Source organism: Botryllus schlosseri, chromosome 8 (genome assembly GCF_051294905.1).
Source record: "Botryllus schlosseri isolate E-star chromosome 8, Bs_hap1, whole genome shotgun sequence".
Classification (NCBI taxonomy): Eukaryota; Metazoa; Chordata; class Ascidiacea; order Stolidobranchia; family Styelidae; genus Botryllus; species Botryllus schlosseri.
This window is the reverse complement of record NC_137243.1, coordinates 19298048-19322909: the sequence shown is the minus strand read 5'-3', so window position 1 is coordinate 19322909 and position 24862 is coordinate 19298048. Positions and strand designations below refer to the sequence as shown.

General features: G+C 40.9%; 2 protein-coding genes across 3 annotated transcripts in view; both read right to left on the bottom strand.

The window, feature by feature from the left end:
* The window catches only part of LOC145445324 (uncharacterized), a 29447-nt gene extending 16450 nt beyond the window's left edge, over positions 1-12997 (bottom strand). The window contains exons 1-10 of one of the 2 annotated variants that reach the window (XM_080323513.1): positions 12744-12997; positions 9719-9837; positions 8154-8265; positions 6981-7123; positions 5880-6001; positions 5739-5820; positions 5551-5683; positions 5388-5491; positions 3654-3730; positions 2549-2720 (exon numbers count right to left, since the gene is read on the bottom strand). In XM_080323513.1, coding sequence (XP_080179639.1) covers positions 2549-2720; positions 3654-3730; positions 5388-5491; positions 5551-5683; positions 5739-5820; positions 5880-6001; positions 6981-7123; positions 8154-8265; positions 9719-9837; positions 12744-12843 — 1164 coding nt within the window. In that variant the 5' untranslated portion in view covers positions 12844-12997. The remainder of the gene's footprint in view (positions 1-2548; positions 2721-3653; positions 3731-5387; positions 5492-5550; positions 5684-5738; positions 5821-5879; positions 6002-6980; positions 7124-8153; positions 8266-9718; positions 9838-12743) is intronic. The other variant, XM_080323514.1, reaches the window with a different exon arrangement.
* A 4317-nt stretch (positions 12998-17314) lies between these two features.
* LOC145445323 (WD repeat-containing protein 7-like) lies at positions 17315-22984 on the bottom strand. The gene has a single exon (XM_080323512.1). The coding sequence runs from the start codon at positions 22084-22086 to the stop codon at positions 17770-17772; it is 4317 nt and encodes a 1438-aa protein (XP_080179638.1). The 5' UTR covers positions 22087-22984; the 3' UTR covers positions 17315-17769.
* Positions 22985-24862: the final 1878 nt, after the last annotated feature.

The window sequence follows — 24862 nt, the reverse complement described above, 5'->3', positions numbered from 1 at the left end:
GGAAGAAAGAGAAGTCAGATCACTGGTATGTCCTGAAAATACCCTGTAGGGTAAACCACAATATTTACACATCAACAAGCACTCAAGCAGGTAATAGTGCATAGAGCAATGAAATCATCAAAGCACAGGGTCTAGTGCAATGTAGCAATGCACGGTTCATAATGATAATATTATAGTGCACATTGAATCAACCAATTCATTCATGGTCGCATAATGTGGGAGGGCGAGAAGAAATTTTTGCCAAGAATTAGGCCCTCTTTTGATTTTACGGCAAATTGAACGGTACAAAGGTAAGCTATTTCGCTGGAAGTTCACGAATGACAAATTTTGAGGAATTTTACAACAATGAGTGACATTTTTCTACCTTCTAGAAACCGTAAATATACCAAGGAGTTAAGAAACTGAGTAACAGACGCTGTGGTTGATTCCAAATCAATCTTGTAAGCTACGGTATGTAAATGCTTAGTAGCTCATATGACAAGAAATCTATCAACGACTGACAGAAACACAATCATAGCCAAGTTAAGTCACTGTGGCCCCATTCATAAAATCTGTGTGTAATGCTGACATAATAATAGGCAGCCCACTATAGAGCTGACGTCCTAGCCTGCACCAGGAGATTCTTCGCAATGAATTTATGTAATAATACAGTCCTAGTAAGTTGGTTATATTTTAGGAAAACTATTACTAGAGTTAGTGAAAGCAAACACGGAAAGTCAAATAAACAGTGCTTGTTACTGAATAATTATGAGGAAAAGGAAACGGAAATTATTAGTAATGAGACTGAAGCTGAAACCTATCTCAAATTTCTGCATATAAAGGCATTTTGCAACGCAATGACTGTGAATTAGTGAGGCCAAATACATTTCTGTATAGCCAAGTGAAAGCCTTGCGGCACAAAACCCAGTTTTTGACATGGGCTTGAAAAATACAGACAAGGGTCCTGGTTCTTTAATTGAATGTCCAACCTAGGTTAAATGCAGGTAGGTTTATATGACACATTAACACTCCCATTGCATCATCATTCACGGAAAATAGGTCGAAATACAAAAAAAAAGGAAGATTATTCATCAAGGACAGGGTTTCTATCGAAAATTATCAGTGTACACCATGTAAATCATAATCCGTCGCAAAATGCCAGCTTATTTACACTGTACATGTACATGTTACAGTGCATAGAAGGAAACAAATATTGTCATCGAACAACGCCAACCACAATCTCAATATATTCTTGAACTACATGAGATGATCAAACGCAAATATAGGTTGTAGACATACTCGTTCCAGTAAAAGCAGAAAGTGTGTGCAGAGCTGGCAATCTCCTAAAAGCCAACACTCGGCACAGGAAACACTTGGCACCAATACAAAACAGCCCACAATGAAACAATTCAAAGCAAGAAATATCCTTGCACTTATCCCGAATTGACCTATACATGTTTGTGGGATACTTTGATGTAACCTTATCACAAACGCATTCCCACAAACTTTCCACTGTAGCAGACATCGTTGAATGACGTGAGATGCGAAATCGGTTAAACAACCAACAGTTGAGTGCTTGATCAGATATGAGTTTATACAAATAGAAGACAGAGGCGGCTCAAATTATTACCATTCTATTTGAAACTGGTCGATTAATACTCTACCAGAGTGCCAGTGAGAAGAGAACGACATCATATTGTGGAATGGCTTGACTTGAAATTAAATCGGAAGTCTGACTACAGACTTTCAAGATCACGTGTTCACAAGAATTCAAGACTGAGCTAGGATCACATACGTCTAAATCAGCACATTTTGCACCACACACAAAGTCCCTTCATCTGCAAGGTGAGTCTGTGATTTGTCACCTATTCGTACGGTATAGACCGGATAGCACCAAGAACTGTAATATTTCCAGTGAATGATGATTAAACTCACAGATAAAATAATGGTAATTTGCACTCTCTGCATGCATCATCAAATCATCATTACCAAATATACCAGTATGTAAACGAAGCAAAAAATGAGTAGTTTTAGATTTCAGTTGGGCTACCGATTCTTAAAACTTAGATACAAGTAGGGGTTGAAATAATTCAAATTCACTTGCAGCAAACACATTTTCTGATCGGTCTAAGTAACACATACAAGCAAAATAACCATTTAAGCAGTTAACCATATGGCTCTTTTTTAGTGGGAGTTGAGTTTTCCTTACAACGACAACAGCTCAATGTACAAGATACATAGTCTACCCAACAATACAACAATACCCATGTCAGCACATCCCACTTGTTGGTTCGAAAACATAGGTTTTTTTCATGAAGTCTGTTGGTAATCAGATTTGCATGCAAGCAAAATTTACCAAATTGAACTAATAGCTGATTTTCCTCACTGCATGGGTCAATCTTTGACCGTGAGATCGACAAAACTTGTCACAAAATTCTCAGGCGCTCAATTTCGACTCGGTGATAAATGATTAACACCGAGCTGTAACCGCCACCATGACATTCATTAAGTACATGCCATATAAGACATTCTTGTTGGAAGGTTCTCTAAGATTGGACCTCATATGTACCTGTGACACGTTCCTAACGGCCAGAGGAGTAGGACCAGCCGAGGCAGCGGGTGTCGATTGATAACGTAGTCGATTTCCGGCAGCCCCCATGCCCTGGGGTCTTTTCCTGGGGGCTATACTTGTTTCGGTCAATCCGGATTGGTCTTCCAGTCGACTCCTCTCAGCCGCTTCCCTGTTGAACGATTAAAGATTTTGTGGCGTAAATGTATTTTTCCGCATCGCTGGATTAGGGTAGACTATGTCGGAACGCTGTCCAAGTGTCCATTGCAGGCAGACTTCGGTAGAAAAGTGAAGCTTTAAAAAAGTGTTTAAGGATGTAGCTTGAAAGTAGTTCAAGACCAAATGCCTAAATCTTAATTGCCTGACAACCAGCAACACCGTTCATATAGATACATCCTCTTGACAACTTCGGGGATGGTTAATGGACAGTACAAATGAATGAAATCTCCAAAACTAAAATCTGCTGTTGCAAGTGATGCATAGTAGCAGCAGAAATATTGTCGTAACTCTGTAAGGTGTTTCTGAAACTGGGTGCCATTCGAAATGGTCGATGGATAATAATATTGATACTGTGGCATATTCTTGTTTTCAGCTTTAAACAGTTAGGTATGTAGTAGACAAGAGAGATCTCTGCCCCCTATGCAACTCTACCACTTTTAAAATGCCTAATTGTTCTCTAGGAGAAAGTAATCTGCCTATCCCTTATTCTGAATGCATTTGCATATTGTTCATATTGTTACTCACGCCATTGTTGTACATTGTCTTAACGACCTGAATCTTGATAATTAAACATTCATCATAGCAGATTGTGCTCACACACATTTAGTCATCAATAATGCACCAAAATTTGTTCGTGATTCGCTGAGTGCGTGTATTGTATATCTAACAAAGTGACGTTGAGATTCATGACAGGTGTAACACTGGCTCCAAGCGCCTCTGCGTTATGAAATTCGCCATAAGTCACAGGAATATTACGTATCGCCGCATTGCTGTGACACAATATAATTAGCACGAGACATTGATGGCTCTTCGTTCAATTTTAGCGGGTAAAATGAGATAGTAAAGAATACATTATGGCCTCAGCAAGTGTAATTAGTAGCGATACCTTTTGGCGGTCTCTCGGAGTTCTTCAGCCTGAGTCCGCGTTAATGGGGACGGAAGATATTCACAAATCTGTGCATTCTGAAATAAGTAGGAGCATTACATCACGAGCGCCACGATATGTCAAAAGAACTCCAACAAAATTTGCCACATAGGCTGCGACCTGCGTCAAAATTAGACGCTTTATTGATCATAAAGCACGGCGCAATGCAAGCATCGGCACAACTGAGAAATCTCAAAGATATCAATATCATCATCTAGAATTGTGTGTCGTTAAAATCTTGAGACACAAGTATCAAAAGGAGGAAGTAATACTATCGGATCAATGAGGAAGGTAGTGCAACTGACAATTCATACTGTATGTTCAATTGTTCATGCAACCTTCGAACAAGCTCGCAACACAGTGGTTTCGACACATACACAACGCTACAATATGTGAAACAGCGTGCATGAATGCCATGCTTCATATGTCGCATTACAATTGTTGGGCGGGGGCTACCCGGAGCTGCACGGCAAATCAAATCAAATAATATATCAAATATGAATTTATATGCTTTCAAGCTGGTGGCATTTCCCGGACCGAGTCTTCTTTGTCGATTTGCAGCCTTGATAGTCTACGTAGTCTATTATAGTTAGGGATGGACAGCCTGTAAGAGTTAATTCATCAATGGGCAGTATAGTTTCGATACTAATTTACATTGCGGCGGCCTTGAAACCTTGATTGGCGGTGTTGCAGCATACGAAACATGTAGTGCAAAGCTACACGCGTAAGAGGAAATGACATTTCCGTGAAGTCGAGTACAACTCACAGCATCATAACAAAGTGCAAGGAAATAGGTATGGTTGAAAATAACCAAATCACTTTCAACGTGATGTTGAAATGATATCGTTTTCTTTGTGCCCACATAAAAGTTAACTTTGACCTTTCCACATCGTTCATACTGTTGTGACGTCATCATGAGTAATATTCAAATACAGGAACTCGATTTTACCCAGCCCTTGTATATTCTAATCAAACTAAGCGAATTTTATCAAATATTGTATTACTTGTTGGACTCATGTCAGAATAGGAGCACCACGGCCAACAGACATCATGGACATATCGACCAGCTGGTAAGCGTGATGATCAAGGCTGGGCACATTAAATCGAGTATTAATTTTAATGATTCGAGTCGAGTAGTAAAAGAGGGTTTTTTCAAGTACTGAAATTACACGCACTCGCCACTGAAAGTTAATTTATCAACGAGAATTACAGTTTCAATGCTATTTACCACTGCGGGATCCTAGAAACCTTGATTGGCCTTATTCCAGAATACGAAACATACAGTAGCCTACAAAGCTACGGACGTTACCGGAAATACCACATTTCCTAAGTCATGATCATCCCACAACATTGCCACAGAGTGCAATGAAATCGGTATGGTTGAAAAAATACCAAAGCATCTTTAATGTGATGGATAACAGGCATTTCTTTGCGGTAGCATAAATGGTAGGCCTACATATTTGAACTTTGACATATTACATTCTGTTATGACGTCATAATGAGTGACACTCGAATGCTCGACTCGAAGCCAAGCTCTATGATAATCCCAAATAAAAATAGATCAAAATTTACCATTAACAGAAAGCAAAAGAAGCTAAAAATGCCTACCGCAATCTCAAATGTGTGACACAACTCAGTGGTAATGATTACATATTTTTCCAAAATTTCTACAGAAGTAAATAATGACCGACTCACATTGCGGTTGAGCACCATATTCTGTTTTTGCGCCAACTTGAACGCGTGGTGAGCAACTTGATATATATCGGGACGCGTGTCAGGGTCAGGCTCTAGCATATATCCTGCGGAAAAGACAAAGCATGATATGTTGACAGTGCCCCAAGCACGGCAGTGCACTTACTTATTAAGCAATGTAGATTATTACTGTACGAAGAATCATCCGGAATGGTGAAGGCGCCGTTCTGGATCGACAACAAGCTCTCCCCAAACGGCAGTTCGAAAAAGCATAGCTTGTACAACACGCAGCCAAGAGCCTGAATATTTCACCCATTAACATCAATTTCAAGTGCGACACAAACACACAAATACCCAAATATCAGCCTTGGTTGTGATAGGTTTTCCCATATAAAGATTCACCATCTCGGGGGCGCGGTAAGATAAAGTTGTGTATCTGAAATCAGCATTACGTCTGTCATTGCCGTAGTTTAAATAGCATTATAAGACGGTTACTTTGAAATATCTTCCTCGACAGCCTGAACCCCGTGAACTTTCGGGTTAAGTTCCTTCAAAGTCGCGCTCCCAAAATCGCACAGTACATAGTGGCCGTTGTCGTGCCGCAGAATATTCTCCACCTAAGACGGATTTAGTTACAATAAAGACCTCTTGGAGCGGCGAAGATATTTACCGAAATCACATACAGTATATCAACCTGCCGCAAATTTGAAAACTAGATACAGTACTGAGCTGTGTCAGCGAGGCTCGTGCGTAGCCAGACAGAATAGGTCAAGAATATTCGGGGCAGGTGATGTCAAACTGATGGAATTCTGGTTTGCAGCAGAAGTGGTCATAATCAGTAAAGAAGTACTTCTATTTTCTCAAAGTACTGAAGTAGTTTTGTGCTACTTACGCCATTTACTCAAGTGGTAACGTTTTTAGACTAATTCCAATTTTACTCAAAACAATTTGTTCAAGCAAAACTGCTATTTTTGTACGATTTGGATTCTGAATAGTACAAAGCAGTTAGGCATAAGATTAAGACATGCATCCCAACCTGGTGGGAGAATTTCACACTCTTAGGGGGTGATTTAGCTGCAGTCATTGGACCAACGATTTTAAAAATAGTCCGTAACAAGGTAACTTTAAACTGATTCGCCCAGTAGCCTACTTTGCTGGGTCTAATTTTTGTTATAACCTGAAAGGTAACTGATTTGAACTTTGTTTTGAAAACGAAGCACAACTTCTTCATACCCATGCGTGACCACATTCCAGAGAAAGGCATATACAGCATTCAATGCCTGGATTATCAGGAAGTCATATCATGCCAGAAATACTTGGATCCAAAGCCACTAATTGTCACAACAATAAACGACTTTGTTACAGCACGAAAACACAGCAATCATCAATACAGGAAAAGTAGAATCATGTGAGTCAGTCATATGACTATTTCTTCAATGTATTCGGTTCAACAGAGTGCAGAATGTCAAACCTGCTATTAACATACCATGCCACAAAAACTCCACGCCTCAGTGAAGGTCATTAGTACTAGTCCAATAAGAATCGATGAAATACAATCAAGCATCCTAACAAACTTTCAATTGCATAACAGCTCACTTTTAAATCGCGGTGGATAACAGGTGGGTTGAGGTGATGCAACGCGGCTACGGCAAGTAACGTGTCACAAAATATCTTCAATATTTCATGCTCTCTGAACCGACTGGTCAGCCGTTGATTCATCAAATGAACAATATGTCCGGCTGCAACCGCAAGGATAACAATCATGAAATCTGTAAGGCTAATAGATAAAATTCTTGATAAAATTCTATGTTTTTGTCCATTGGGAACTCTAACAAAGTAATAAGCTATTAAGATTTGAGTAAGTCACATATTTGACATGAACACGTTACAGGTTAACTGATTTGGATGGGCTATATTTGAGAATGATCACTGATGGAAATTGAAGCCTTGAAAACTTTACTAATTTCAATACCAGGTAGGTATAACGTTTGACATTTTACAGATGGTCATATAATGTCTTGGTACGTACTGAAAGTTCTCAATTGTTAAACGCATTCGAAGTGATATATCAAATAGCATATAGATAAGACAAGCTACAAGACATTATGTAGCCATGGTGCTTGCAATGCAAGTCACTACCATTAGTGATAATTCCTGTCACTAATGTTGGAGAATAAGAACATGTGACCTTTCCGGGTACACGTGACGACAGTTGAAAATCGATGATCTAATTATTGAATCTCAGAATTACCCGCAATGAGAATCAATAGGACTATTTATTTACCAGACTTCACAACTGAAAAGTTTACAAATCAGATTTACCAATCACCACATTGGTATATGACATGCTTCGGTTTCTGAATCTATTGCCGAATACTGAAAAATGGAATTGTAGTACTCATCACTAGTCTCTTTAATTTACATAATAATATGTGACTTATAGGTGAGCTTTTAGATGACCAACTGCTGTCAAAACTATATTCTGTTCAGTATGCTATTTGTTCTTTGCAGATATAGGCTATTTAATCAATCACAAGACTTCCACGAGTTGTTTGCACAAGGCAAAAGGAAAGCAGAATATCTTGATGAAGATCTAACATCACAAAGTGTGACACAAAACTAGGACCACACCCCTTTCACAACCGGTATTACTTACAGAGTCTTTTAAGTTTTGCACCAGTAGTTAGCGACCTAGTTACCAGTCAGCATACCAAATGACAGAGCAGTTGCAATTTGTATGCAAAATCTTAGAACATACCACAAACCAACCTTTGCAATATTCCATCAGCATAAGAACCTCATAGACTCCGTCATTATTGCCGGACCTCGATATATTGGAATCGATCAAATGCACAACATTCGCGTTACTGCCGAGCCCAGCCTTGAAACAAAATGATGTAGGAAGTTGCTTGGTTTGAATGAACCAGAAGTCAAAATAAAAATACTGCACCTAGCCTAATAATTAGCAAGGTATGATTTATTGATTACCATCAGTGGTGGTGCAAATAGTCATTGAAACTACTCAAATAGTATTAAAACGTAGTACATCTATGATCAGGTACAAGTAAAAAGGGAAGGAGAAAACAGCTGAAATACACTCAAAGAAGTAGTTTTTGAAAAATTTTCAAATTGATAGTATATTGGAAAGAGTTCTCTAGTACTTTTATTATTGCAGGTTCAATTAACGTTGGACAGTAGTTCTACCCGGTGGGCCACAGAATAACATTGGGCCACCGCATGCTATTTAGACAGTCATCAACATCAAGTTGCTGAAAAGTATAGTTTGTTTGTCTGTCTTATTATTCCAACAGGAATGCGTTCAGACTGTTCACATTGCCAGAATTGTTCCACTTGAAGTGTTTCGATTTCGACAGAATCAAATCCTGAGCAAACGTCGGTAAATATGATGAGTCAACTTCGAAATAGAGAACGAATTTTGTTTTTATGATATGTAGCCGTTACACTGTTGTACATATATCGGGGGTGTTTTAACAACAGCCCATAGATAAAAATTCTGCTGCCTGCGAAGTAATGCCAATTTTGAATGATACGATGCCTGCAAAATAGGTTCTCAATTAAGCTTAGTTTGAGATAACCTCAAGCAAGACCGAAAAACACCACACCAAACAGAACTACTTAAATACGGTATGTAGGCTACTTTATTCAGGGCCTAGTTAAATCTTCGAAAGTAGGGCAATATCAGGCTGGTTTAGGGTAAAGAGGCATAAATTGAAATGTGAATCTGCATGGGGGATCACGATAGCTTCATTTAAATGTATGTTCCATACAATGGACTCAGTACTCGTAAATATATAAGATTCACTGGACCTTGAATCAAAATGATGAATTCATGATAGTGACGGAATCAAATATCAAAGAATATAACGAGACATACTGTCACAAGACGACTGCCCTGTAGCAAAGCAGTATCCTCATAAGATTAGTGTTGTGGCCTAGGAACAGACCGTGATGGAACTGCTCTAAGTGCTTTAAGCCTGATTTATCATGACTGCAACAGTAGAAATCAATATAATTTAAGTATACTTGACAATAGAGTGAGGAGAGAGAACCGTATATGGACATGGGGTAATTGTAATCAATAAGCCAATATGCATTTCAAACGATATCGCTTCTACAGTAAAATGAAAACCGATAAGCCTATCTACTTAGGGAATATACTTCGAAAATGAAAGTTCCTGTAAGTGTATTAGGAAGTGTTGTAAAATAAGATAGACACCTCCCTTCATTCTTGAAATACATTGCCCTCCTTGAATGATTCATTACATCAAAATCCAGACATGTTACACACCTACACAAGCCGTAATCCTACATACCCATATCCTTATTTCCTGCTTGCAAACTTCCAAATTTGCGTCGCTGTTAACGAACATGCGCTTCAAAGCTACCTTCTGACCGGACGGCAGCTTGCATAAAAATACCATGGAAAACCCACCTGAAAAATTTCATTTTTAGAAGAAACGTACAAATAAAATTCAAAGAAACCAAACAGCGATATATTAGTCAACCTAGATAAAAAAAATACAGGGCTCAACACAATTTTATAATAAATATCATAATATTACCAGATGTCTACGATTCTTTGTCTAATTTACTTGATTGTCATTTCAACTATGTCAGTGTTGCATGAAAGTACTGTTATAGGCTAATGTATGAGACAAGCTACATTTACCACACACACATATTCCAGTTTTTCCTACTAAAAATAACATAGTCACACACTGTCTATCAGTTCAGTGACATATAGGCTATCCTCACACAAGTGAGGTGTTTATGCAAATCATTGCATTTATTCATTCTTCATCGCACAATTTTTCACATCATTTTATGATTAATAAATCTATCAACATTTCCATGAGCTTGATACAAGTTACTGTTGATGTGCTATTACATTACATTAATATATTTTAACCGACCGATTGTTCATGTATCTTGTTAGGGTTAATACTGGAATTTCCAATACCAGTATTTGTGTCTTCACTGAACTTATTGATAGAGAATAACAGAATCACGAACAAATGCATTCACTAAGCTTTTACCAAGATTTTCATTCTCATGCGATTATCTTGCCATCAATGCCATATTAGTATAATATAAGTGTAGCCATAATCATCCATTCATAACACACATCTGCATTATGGGATTCAGTAATCAAAAATATGGCTTCAACCAACGTTTGGGAGTAGTGTACCTGTTTCATAAAATGTTACAACAAATATGTGCAGTGTTTGATGTATTGATTACGGAGTTATAACAATTGTTTCCAAGTAGGCTACTTAAGTGCACACATCTCTGAACAGGTGCATGACTGATATAACAACAAAAGCAGTGAACAGTAGGTCATGGGAAATTCACAGCTGTGACCTTGAAGTTTATAGCAAGTTCATAAAGCAGGGGTGGGGAAGATTAGCTTCCCATTTTCATGTAGCCCGCGACATTATTTTATAAAAGCATTCAACGGCATAGATGTTTGCATTCATTTTGTCACGAAATAAATTAGACTTACAGGTGATTTATTATCAATTTTTGCCAATTAAACTTGATGACGTCTAACTTCCGTACGAAGTGTCTCACATTAAACCTCTTACTATATTTCAGATCTTGGTTGCTTTCACATCGTATCTCAGACGTAATTTAAGCATTTGCCGTTTCATTCAGTAAAAAATCGTTTACCACATGTACGATGTTAGTTTCAGCGTGATCGTAAAGGAATTATAGAATATAGATCATTCCCTACGTTGCTTTTAATATTCATAGTATTTCCATCATAAAAAAATGGAAAGAAATATTGGTGAGGAAGAAATTAGGAGCAGATAATGCCGTGACCGCTTCTCGCTTCTTTCTCGAGGGATCCGGCAGAGCAGAAGTGGATTGTGATTTTATAATAATGAAGCGAATTCGATGTGTCTGCCGGTCCATGTTTACAGTTGTAACTTCTTTAACCACAATACGTACTACACCGCATCACGACGAAAATCAAGGGATCATAGAAATACGACGACTTATTTTATTACGACCCACTTATTACTGTATTCTATCAGCAAATATTGTCTTGTTTGCAAATAAAGAGGTTGCTGGAATCCAGACTGGAATCGGTGGCTGTTTTCGACAACATGTTGTGCGTGACAGACGGATTTCTCGCATGATTGGAAAATTTCGGAAATTTTTTCGTTCTGATTCGATACTGAATTACTTATCAAACGACACAATGTGCTAAAATAGACCTGGTATACGCCGGACTAGGGTTACGCCGAATATTCGCTGCTGCGCAAATGCCACGCTTGCTTGCGATTATTGTGAAGCGCAAGCGCCTTATTCTGGATCAGGACTCTGGTATCGCTTTGTGACGTCATCATAATTCATTAATCAGCGTGATCAGATATAAATGCTCGCGTGACGTTGCGCGTGCCATTGCCACCGATTCCACTCTGGGCTGGAATAGTCCCTATATTCCGAAATAATATCATTTATGGGGTTTAGAATGAAGCACTCCACTTACAAACAAATTTACTTTTATGGATTTGACATTTGGAGGTCACATTTCAGCATCATTTTACTGGTTCGACCCTGAGTTGGACATCGCTGCCCAAACACCATAGCGAAGCGGATCGATTGATTTTCATGTGAATCACTGTTAGATAAAGTAATTGTAATTGTTATAGTTATAGGCCAATATGGCATCGGTGTCTCGTGCACACCAAAGATTCTACTGACTACACACAGGTGTGACGCAGACGCTGAGAACCGTATTGGCAAGTCAAATATATTACGCTAAACGTACCCCAGAGTGGAATCGGTGGCAACGGCACGCGCAACGTCACGCGAGCATTTATATCTGATCACGCCGACTAATCAATTATCATGACGTCACAAAGCGATAACAGAGTCCAGATCCAGAATAAGGCGGTTGCGCTTTACAATGAACTCAAGCAAGCGTGGCATTTGCGTAACAGCGAATACACGGCGTAGCCCTAGTCCGGCGTATACCAGGTCTATTTTAGCACATTGTGTCGTTTAATAAGTAATTCAGTATTGAATCAGAGCGAAAAATATTTCCGTCACGCGGATTAAATTTTCCAATCACGCGAAAAATCTGTCTGTCACGCACAACATGTTGTCGAAAACAACCACCGATTCCAGTCTGGAACGTACCTCGACCGGGATTTCAACCCAGATTATGGGGTACAATTGTTAATATAAAAAACTATTGAATGATTGTTGTTCATGAGTCATCATCGCATTTCCAGCTTGAATACTGATTAGATAGCTGAAATATATAAGCTACTTTCTCAAGTTCCACCATAACGCTCAAAGGAATCAACGAAAGTATATATATCCCACCTTCTGCAATAATTTCTTCTACAGTCACCTGGAATCTATTGACCTTAATGACTTTTCCGACATAATCGCTGCCGGCTGTCTGTGCAAATAACTTCTTCATTGTATATAAATGCAGCGAATACACAACCCAAATTGGTGAATTCCAAATCTCCTATCAACCACCAAGTTGCGCCCAAGAACGACCACTACGGCTACCACCGAGTCGTCCTGAGAAATGGATCAGCTGACAGCAGATGCCTGGGCTACGCAAACACGATCCACTGAAGCGCTGAATTACAAACGAAAAAATTACGGAACTGAGATAAATATTTCGTCAGCTACTTATATGAACACTAAACAACAAGGCTGTAAAGCGGTATTTATTAAAATATACTAATCTTATATTGTAACTGCCACCTCAGAGCAATGGCATAATCGTCATTATCGGTCACTAGCTGTTACGGAAATGAGGGCCGGATTCTAATTATTGTAGCGATCCATCGAGAATGACCTAAGCTTGTGCTAGCATTGTCAATTGATACACTAGTTTCCTGGAAGTTGCAGGGTCTCGTCATCAGACCCAGACCTATTCGCAAAACACAAGTTAAGACGCAGCGAAGGGTTTTGCGAGTCTTGGAGGTATGCTCCCTGCGCTCCTCCTCCCTACGTCGGAATCCTTACCGCGACGTAACAAAAGCGTCCAGAAAAACGCCGTGAAGGAAACAGACCGGCCGAAGAGATCAAAAGGTCGAACACTGTTACATCGAACATTAGGCCGAAAAGGATGCTTAAGAGGCCGTACCTATTGTGGTTTTACCAGCGAGATAGCGTAGGCCTAATGATGATACGTCCGGCTTCTTGATCGGCATGTCGTGGGTTCGATCCCCGGCCGGGTCAGACCAAAGTCTCGAAAACTGGTATCCGCGGTTATGCTGCTAGGCGCATGGAAAAGAAAAAAAAACGGGGTGCAGACTGGATGACCTTACGGTCGTATCGCATCTCTGTCGTCAAAGCATCTCGATGATGCGGGCGAAAAATATTATCAGCCCTTTTATCTGTTCATTACATTGCATTGTACGTTGTGTGACCGGATAAAAATGATAGAACCGCCGATTATTCTTCCCCATCCCCAATCGAGCGGGCTTCACGGATGTATCTGGGCCCCTCTTCCCCCGCCGTCGCCGTTCTTACGGTGACAAAAAGTTCAGAAAAAGACCCGACGAAAGAAAGCACTCACAAGGAATGGAAAGAACTAGTAGAAAGGGCCGCCGCTTCAATAAAGATCAACATCGAAAAGAACTGTGACATCGGGCACTCAATGCCGAGGCCGGGTTGATGTTAGATTAAAAGGATCGTAACTGCGTGTCGTTCGACATTGTGGAACGCCCTGCGCCCTCTTACGGTTCATACACCCTGTAATCAGCACCGTAACTGCCGCACCCCAAACCCCCCAATTGGGGGGGGGGGCCGAGCTCGAAGGGGGCCCAAAATTATTTCGTGAATTAGCATAAATTAAAGAGCATTTTTTTTAAATTTATGCAACTTTTTAAAAAATTTTTCGCGCTGCGCGCGATGTCAAGCTACCAAACATGTTCAATATTTGTAGCCTACTCTTCCTCCAAGAAAAAACACGCAAGATTTATAGAAATAGACATATCGGCGTTGGCCATTACCGCACCAAGACATAGAACGATTTAGGACATATTATATGCGACTTCAGGAAGTGTTCCAGAACGATCGGCAGTGCGAAAACTTTGGCCGAAAAGGACCGCCCTTACGCAGTCCGAAAACTTCGTTATATATGCAAAATACATATAGGTTTAATTGTCAATAGGCGCCTAAATGACTGGCGCCAAATGTTCCTGTCTTGGCAATCTGAACCTCAGAAGACAAATACCATCCCGCAGGGAAAAATTATATGCCAGTGAAGAAATATCAATTTGAAATCGTCTGCGTCTTTTAGTTTAGTACGTTTGGGCTATTCTATATTTTTTGATATAGCAGACAGGAGGTCACGTCACGTCACATCATGTAACGAAGTCATACCAACGGGTCCGCCCGTCCGAAGATGTTTAATTATTATTTACGGACCCTACAGTTTCCGGTAAATCTGATAACGTGAGCAGAGAGGACAAGAAATTGATAGCAATATATATGCAATTCCAGATCTTATTGGCTGCCTTTATCATGAATAGGGCTGGGCACAATGATTCGAGTACTCGAATCAGAATCAAGTATTAATTTTAATGATTCGAGTTGAGTAGTAAAGCACGATTTTTTCGAGTACTGAAATTGTACTCTTCTCGCCACTGAATGTTAATTTATCAACGAGAATAATAGTTTCGATACTCATTCTCACTGTAGAAGCCTTGGAACCTTGATTGGCTGTATCGTAGCATACGAAACATATGGTAGGCTACAAAGCTACGAAGGTTACTGGATGTAGCACATTTTCGAAGTCATGATTATCCCACAACATCATCACCAAGTGAAATGAAATCCGTATGGTCGAAAAAAATACCAAAGTATCATTTATGAGACGGATAACAGGCATTAAATTATTTGTGGTGACATAAGATTTAAATATTTGAACTTTGACGTATTATATTATGTCATGGCGTCATAATGGGTGATACTCGATTGCTCGACTCGACTCGAAGCATATTACGTGATTCAGAATCGAATCACTCAGGTACTCGATTTTGCCCAGCCCTAATCATGAATTTTCGAAAATTTTCGCGCTTAGCGCTGGCTCAGTAGACAGTACGACTAATTTCGTGACAAAAGCGAACAACGTGATGGGGGAGAGGGCGGGTTATCACCCTACCGGAGCCAAAGACCCAATTTTTTTGGGGGGGGGCTGACGAAGTGCTGTTTCATTCCTGCCAACGGGTGTACGCCCGATAATATTGACCGGTTCAATCATGAATTATATAAATTTTTCGCGCCTCGCGCGTCCAGACGGGAATATCCGACTTACTAAACGGACATCCAATGTAGATGACAAGTAGCGGCAAAGATCGGATTGCCAAAGGGAAGTCTGGGGGGCGAAGCCTCCCAGAAGTTCGGTTATCACCGTATGGGGGGCCCAAGACCAACGTTTTGGGGGGGGGCCTGACGAAGTGCTGTTACGGCCCTGCCTGTAATATAAAACACGCCATTATATCACATTGTACCACGCTGTATATCACGTGACCACGCCCTTCTTCTTGTATCGCGCCATATATAAACGCGCACATTCAGATATCCCACATGGGACTCATACGCTACTACTGTTCATATTCATTCGACCAATACATCTATCTGAGGCAATTGTCGTCGCATGCATCGTTGAGCTGTCAGATCAAGGACTAACGCAGGGCCAGGCGTTCGCCACTGCTAGTTAAGTACGTAAGTCACAACCTACGTTGGACTCAGGCTTACGGCTCTAGCAGGTTATCCGACAACGCTACGTTCTCTACAACATCCTCCTATCCGTCCATTACATCGCACTGTGTCTTATCGCATTGTACATTTGTGTGTGACTTGTTCAGATGAAAAATATAACTCAACGATTGTATTGTAAACAGTCTTGTTTGGTCGTCGTACCACAGTGATCATCATTCTCGTCACAGCCTATATAAAATGAAGCTCACGCCGATTGTTGCTTCCATTGCCACGAAGTATTGCGCTCATATGAAATTTTCAAAATACATGCTTATGCTATTTGAAGAACAACCAGTGATTGATTGACGAAAGACTGCTCCGTCTTGTTACACCTACCTACACTTCTTCCATTTACTTACTTGAGTAGCCTACTTCCCAGACCCTTCGCTCTAGTGGTCAACAGCTAGTCCTTGACGTATTTTCCAGTCGATCTCAGAAGTAGGCGGTCAGTAACGAAGTTCTTCTAATTTTTTGGAGTAGGCTACTCAAGTCGGTTAGGATTTTAGAGTGCCTCTACTTCAACGTCACAACGTTACATTTTACTTACTACTTCTGCTTGTAATTAAGTAGGAATTTACGTTGTTACTTCTACCTGTGTAACAACGATGAATACTTTAGTCACTTCTGTCAGAGGTACAGAGACGATCGCAGATAGGCTGCTACTCGAAGTAGCAATGCCGAAAAATGATGTTGGAGACGAAGCCTCTTGTGCGACGGTCTCCTGCAACTCGCGCAGATGGCTTTTGATATTGCCTGGAGGATCATCTTCTTGCTCAATGCCTTATGAACTTCAATGTTAAAACGACAAAAATGAACCCAAACCTATTAGTTTGACTATATTTCGCATCTACTATCTTCAGTTGTGGCCATCGTTACTTTGATCCGCTTTATTGTCCGTTGTTTCATTTATACTCAAGCGCATGATAAGTTTCTAAGGTTGGACACTGACTTAAAAGCAATTGCAGCAGTAGATTGAAAGTCAATGTTGCTAGTAGTGTGCTTGAATACAAGAAATGGATAGAAGTAGGCTACTTCTTCAAGAATAGATAGAGTGTCTTAACTATTAAAAACCTGTCAGTTTTCGCATGTCCTCACTGTCTGACCTGGTAATTCCATTCTACATCTTTCACCATATTTCAATACACTCAGTGAAACAACATACCAAATTGATAGCATTCGACGAAATGTATACTATAATTGCACAATAATGCACATAATAATATGCAGAAAGTTCACAACACGACAGTAATTCATTTCGAGAGACTGAACGCTGAATAGGACACCGGATATCTTGCATAAGTCAAACCAAAATATGAAGACTTATCTGGAACAAATCACCTGTCCTCGGGCAGGCCGTTGTCATGACAAAAGAGTTGGATGGTCAAAATTTCATGGGATGAGAAGACGCAAGAAAACACCGTGACATGCCAAGATGAGCAATATGAAGACAAGACGTTAACGAGAAATATAATAATAGTCCATAAACTTTGGAAATGAAATATGCACGCAAGCCTTCGCCCAGAGATAAAGTATGATCGTTAACAGCTTTAAATATAACATGGTGGTTTTGACAAGCAGTTACAATATTGCACCAGCCACAACGAACAATGTTAATCCAAGGTTACACGTGAGAACGATATTCATTCCCGTCAGACAGCAAAAGAACAGTAGTGCGATTACTAACCCAAGCGAGTTTCATAAAGTTCTTCATCGAATCTCTATTCAAGTCTGGCGCAGCAGCGAGCCGCTGACTGACTGTGGCGGGTAACAGACGTAACGTTTTGACACATTTCACTTGGGATTGCAACATGCCGAACAATGAAGATGATGTTGTCCAGAAGCTCAAGTGATTGTCTTGAACGCTATACGCAGAGAGATATTTGCCATCGGGAGAAAACGCCACTGTAGTGATAGTGTGACGGCCCTTGAATACCCTTTGATTCTTATTGGATCGCAAATCGTATAAATATATTGCTCCTTGTTTGGTTCCTACAGCAATTCGTCGAGAACGAGGGTCGTACGATATACAATGGAACCGTGACAACGCTGGCACTGCTTCTACAAGACTGTTTGACGTTCGAAGATTATTAGTGTCGATACAGAATATTACGATATCCATCACTTCCACCAACAATCCAGACACGTCGTGAGTCGATTTTTCAGCCAAAAGTTCAATTATCCGCAGTATTTCGCCTCTCGATCGCAAAATGATCGAAGTCGCGAGAAGGGCTTGATGCTGAGGATTTGCGGAGGCCGCGTTATGTCGTGCCACTTCCCGCGCTATCGTCGTAATGAAAGTCTGCGGTCTGGCAGTCGCAATGAGACACAGAGCATGATGGGACGAACGACACGAATCTGCTCTTGCCGAAAGAGGCAAACCGCTGTGTATGCTAGCCTTGTGAGCCTCATAGTCGGCGCAAAGCTCCAAAAGTCCCAGCAAAACCGCAGACACTTCGATGTACGGTTCCCAAACCGTGAATCCACGTCCTAACAGATCAATGGCCGCACGCCGTATCGGCGCATGGGCTGGCAATCTCGTAGAAGCAGGGTGCAGTAATAGGTAAACGAGAGCTTTGCACGTATTCCTGGCGAGAGAATAATTGGTGAGCTTGAATCCATCAGGCACATCGTCTTTCATTGCTGGCTTAATGGGGCTAGACGGATTCGATTGCGGAGTTCCCATTTCCTGACCAAACTCAGCTCCAATGACACCCAAGATAATAACAGCAGTAGCTTGACGCCGCCTAGCTTCGTATGACATTTTTTGAAGATTAGACCTCGCAGAGGAAGGCGATACCTCTGAAACAAGCTCCACACTTGATACACTTGACCTATCCATTCTATCCTCTATCATGGAGTTACTGTTGGACGGCGTTGACTCGTCGGACCTTGTGTTTGGTACTAGATCGATATGTTGTTGGTGTATGTAATCTGGCATGTATCTGGACCATTCCTTCACTATTTCACGTCGCCCGTTCGATTCGATGTGTCGTAATTTCGCGAGCAGCAACGCCTGGGCAGCCTCGCGCACTTCCAAGCAACGATCTTGCCATCGTCTCGCGAGCAGCTCCAATTGAGGCGGCTTGTAATGCTCGGACGCCAGCAATTCTTGCAGCAAAACGCAGTGGAGAGTAGCTAACAATGCCCAACCTTGTTTAATTTGGGAATTGTCAACCGGGTCAGGAAAATACGATTCAGAAACTGCTTCTGAAGTCGAGTCTTCATTGCCGTTGCTGTCAGTGCGTCTGGGCGCTTTGTTATCTGTGAATTTAACGTTTGAAAGCTCCATCAGTGTGTTGGAAACTGCGATTACACTAAGAAGATGATTCGTCGTGACGGCACTAGATATCTCCCAATGGCTTCTGTGCGAACACTTCCCCACGTGACCATTAGCAGCTTCCTGATAGCTTACATGAAACAGCGTGTGATTAGATTGATTCTCGTTGCTCGAATGTGAAACCGACAACTGTCTTGGATTCGCCCACGTTGGAAGCAATAACGAAACTTGGCCGTCTCTAGACAGCAGCCCAAATGATACCGGGGCAACAGGTTCAAAAATGCCTAATTTTGACTTACAAATAACGTCCAAATTTTTATCCAACCCCCATCCGTGAAGACAAGACAGTAATAACTGCGCAATATCAATAATCGAGTCTATTTCCATTTTTTTATCCTTACGTTTCCTTGCTGGATTTGGCGTGCTCCCAGCGGACGAACCAGGGTCACTTGAATCGAGCAATTGGTTTTTAACTTGATAAATAATCGCGTTGATGACTTTTTTAGCGGAACTCGGATGTCCACCGTTTTCTGAAACCCGTTTCGTTTTGGCCATCTTCTTTCTTATTGCTTGTTCTTGTAATAGAGTCCCGATTATCGCCTCGGTGTTGAAGAAGAATACATGAGAGTCATCGTCGTGAGTCACGCTTGCACGTATCGGTTGTACTACCATTGCTCTCGGGCAGGATACCTTAGTTCTATTTTCTGAATCCACCTCATCGTCTTGTACCTTTTCTTCGATACTCTCAATGATGGTTCTGAGTCCTTGCTGAGCAGCTGCTTTGAATCCGGAGAGATTTTTACGCCTTATCATTTGTGAAATGTTCACATTGTTTTGAGATACGTCAACCATCGTGTCGCCTTGAGATTCATCGCACAAGTGTAAAATCTCAGCGGCAGTCACGCCAGTAAGATGCCGGTCTAGATGTCCGGTCTCCATCTGCCACACAAAGAGCCCACCATCGGCACAAGAAACCAAAAGGAAGTCATCCAACGGTCTCCACTTGATCGTTATCACCATTGAAGTATGACTGGCCGCGAGCATCACACATTTTCGTTCGCGAAGACTGAGCAAAGCCACTGAATGGTCAGTAGCAACGCTGCACACAGACTGTTGTATTCGCGAGCTGCATTCTTCCGGTGGTACAATCAATTCTGTAATTTCACCGCCGTGAACATTAAAAACGTGCAACTGCGTGCCCGTGAAAAGTTCCCACATTATCACTGAGAAATCGGCACTGCCCGACACAAATATCTCAGACGAGTAACGGTCTGATTCCTGATGCGGGTACAAGAGACAGGTGATTCTGTCAATGTGACCGCGTAAAGTTCTATGCGGGACCCAGCATCGTTTTGTCATTGGGCCATCTCGAATCAACTGAGACTTGCAGGCTCTTGCTGCAGGTACTATAATAATACTCCCATCCTCTCTACCACACGCAAGTTGACCTATATTTTCCAAATACAAACTGGTAGTCACGGACACTTGGGAGCTTTTGCTCAAATTGTCAACGATTCCCGAAGGAGGCCGTACCAGACAATCCCAATGATCGCTCAGCGAATACGAGCATTTCAAAGAAACTAAATCACCGAGACATAGGTTGGCCAATTTCTCTTTGCTGATCGACCAAATATCAATTATTCCTTTACTGTTCCCAGAATATATCATAAATTCATTTGGAAATGTGGAATTCAGTACAAACACGGGTGGTTGCGATAACATATTTGACCTTGATGAACTAAACGAATATAATAACTCCATTCTCTTATCCTTCAACAACGCAGTAGAGTCCGGTAATGATCCACCACACGTCAAGTTCAAATTATAAATGTACACTTTCCCAGATTGATCCCACAAGGCGACTTTATCGCACCCATGCAAAATATCACCCCCAGTCAAAACCGCACGACGGGGTGCTTGATGACTACAAATCAATGAGAAATCACGGGCGTCATACAGTTGCCATTCATACGGAGAAACAGCGAGTAGAATATTACCGTCTGACGGGTCGTGCGATAAATCAACCGCATTCACACATCTCAACTGTTTCGATTCGTCTTCCAAAATCGGGGTTGTCGAATTCAAGGTGTTCGGAAGTTGCCACACCTTAATAGTCCCGGATAATGTTAGTCCGATGAGATTTGCCTCAGTTTCGTCATACGTCACAGTGCATGAGCTTATCCAGTCTGGGTAAATCCGTGAAATCAAGGTAGTGACATTGTTCAGAGTCATACACGAGATTATGAAGACTTCAGCAAAAAGACCGATACAAGCAACACAAGAAGTCAATTTTCCATTCACATTCAACTGCAATGGAATCAACTTAGTTGGCGAACCCGAGATTTTAGTATGCTCTACACAATGACAATCAGATAAGTCCCATAAAAACAGCTCATTGCTAGATGATGCCGTCAAGAAGTATTTAGAGTCCCCAGAATCTTCCAAAACCGTGGCAATACTAACAACTGAACTGGTATGTCCGAATAATAGAGCTCTTGGTTTAACGTTGAATCCATCTGTATCAACATCCCAGATGCATACTTGGCCATCGGCGCACCCTGTTATAATATTCTTTCCATCTTCTGTGTAGGCGATTGAACGAATCTTGTGAGTCGGCGGAGTTTGGCCCCACAAAACAATGGGTACCATTAAACTATTCATTGCAAATAGTAACTTCTTTCAGTTATCAGCAGATAGCACCTACTCTGGCATAAGTGCCGTTGAGTGTAGAACACTGTAAAAACAATGCAATATACTTGGCACAATCATCTCGTTGCCAATTCAAGCCGGCACATCCATATTATCATGGTTACAGTAATCGGTAAATATTGATTTGAGACCAGCACACAAATTAATCGGTATAAGGATGTAATAATAATATAAAAACAAAAAAAGTCTATTGGAACAATGCATAGTATAGTGGGTGATAGTTGATAGCTTGCGGTCATAGTAATTTTTAAATGATTTGCCTCACAGACTGAGAAATTGAATAGTATATTCATCTTGAAATGAACACGAATATTTTGTGCTGATACTCGTCAGGGGTAATCGTCAACAACTAGTAGAGAATTGGAAAGAACATTGTATATAACCAATAATATCACAAAATATGACGTCACCAGCATTAAATTTTGAATAACAGAGCGTTCAATGTACTATTTTTAGATGGTACACAAACTCATGTTGTTGAAACCGCCGTGCCTGGTGTATTTTGATAAAAGTCCACTCCAAGCCACACAAATTAAAGTGTGAACGGGCCCCTCCCAACGATGCGAAATCTGTAGTCTCAACAATTTTTCGCACAAGCGGGATTATCCAACAGGTGTTTGCCAATGGCAGAATTTGTTACCTTTGATTGCTCAGAATCAAGTTCGAGGGGATGAGTCGAAGGCGAGCTGTTCAACGAGCGTGATGCGCATGTTCTTATAAATCAAGGGACATGCTGTTTTATGCGTTCCTGCAAGCGCTTTGACGGTTATCCCACGTAGCCACAATCACAGTGACTCTTATATTGAGAGATGCTATCGATTGAGAAGAAACTGTGGAATTAGCTTTATAGCTTTCAATACAACATCCATTGTAGCAGTATATTTATTAAACTCGAAGACTTTTCGGGTGCCTCTTTTCAAGAGTTATCGGCACACTAAAGGGATTTAAACAGATTTAAAAGCAAAACCCAAAAGGCAAAGTATGATGCAACAATCAAAATCACAGACCATGAAATTCGCATCGTATCAATGGCAACAATAACAAACTACGAAGTATACGGACATACGGTACTATAGTAGCAGCACAATTTGTAAATAAACAATTACACGCACGCACGGAACAACACGCACTAATGAGAAATTTGTAGGTTATAGAGGAAATCTTTCTGTCTGCATAAAATAGGTTTGCTCAACTGAATAATAGTAGACTCCATTGGATTCTCAAAAGGAAAGCAAAACAACAACATCTAATATAATCACGGTGGTGTTACACATGTGTTGCGAAAACAGACACATTATTGATAGACATGAGCACAGGTAAATTAATATATGTTAATGAGATCACACCATCGAAAGAAGAAAAAAGACAGTTGGCATGTGCTCAGCACAAGTAACGTAAATAAAATAAGAGCTTAGTCATGGAACCAACCCACCAAGCGGACGTGTGAGGTGAGCTACAACGCTATAAGCTATTCATTAATTACATCACCACAATCTAACTGGCTGGCTGAAATCATGCCCCGTTTCCACTATCACTTGAATATAAGAGGAGCTTTCTAGATTAGTAGCCTATTCATGCGCAGTTTGATAATACCCAGTATGTTCATCATGCGACTTACAGCCGGTTACAGCCCAGAGGCCAGGCATATTTCACGGAAAATAAATAACAATGACAATAGCCACAGCTATACGTGGTTGCTGTGCGCCTGGTCTATCAAGTACAATTACCAAATGTTCCATTTCCCCTATTTCAAAGTTTCAAGCACTAGGGTTTATATATTTTAGGAATGCGGATCCCAGAGTGCTAAGAAGGCTTACCGCATAACCGCAATAGGCCTATCGCCTATGAAAAACGACAATTGAAACCGCAAAAAAATCTTTTAGCTGACATCGTGCAGCAACAGTAAATATTCATTAAAATCAATGATATAATGGTAATCATGTATTGCCCAAGCCCCTGCTCCCCACACACATAATACAGACCTGGATCGACATATATATATCGGCCGGTATACCGCGGGATAGCGATTGCTGCAGCCACAATATATTATGAAAATGAACCCATGACATGATACGGTCCAGCGACCTCGAACTAAAGTCAAAGCGTTGTCAATACGGAGCACTGAGTACAGAGGTACAGTCGGCGATTTTATAATATTTATCTACTCAAGGCACATGATGTACAATGTACATGTACAATTACATACTCATATGACACAGTGTGATGTAATGAACAGATATGAGGATGCCATCTGACATCCACCTCAGCCTTCTGCCCGATATAAAAGTATTCGAACTGTTCGACATTTATCTTACTATTCTTTAAGCTTCGTCACTCTTTCTTGATCCGGTCTTTCTCAGGGCTTTTATGTAGGGTGGCCATATGACCTCGTTTAAGAGAAGTTGTCGAAAATGTCCTCCTAGTCCAGTGGTTCCCAACCGGGGAGGGGAAAATTCCCTTGAAATTTTTAGGGGGGAATCTGGCTTAATATTTTCATGGGAAATCTGGCTTTGGCATTGTATCGGAAGACTGGGTTTACAAAGTTTTTAGATTTGTATGGTATAGAACTGTAAAGTAGAAATTAGTTCTATGCTTCTTTGATGGATTTCAAGCTAGGTAGGCTATATGTTTAAATGCCTTCCGTAGATATTACACCCCCTGATAAAGCGACGTTCACGAGACGATTTCGTTGGGTCCGCGACAGCCTCTCGACCAAATTGCTACTAAG

Bases quoted from the DNA above. Each gene is read 5' to 3' on its own strand.
- LOC145445323 (XM_080323512.1), bottom strand. From the start codon at position 22,086: ATGAATAGTTTAATGGTACCCATTGTTTTGTGGGGCCAAACTCCGCCG.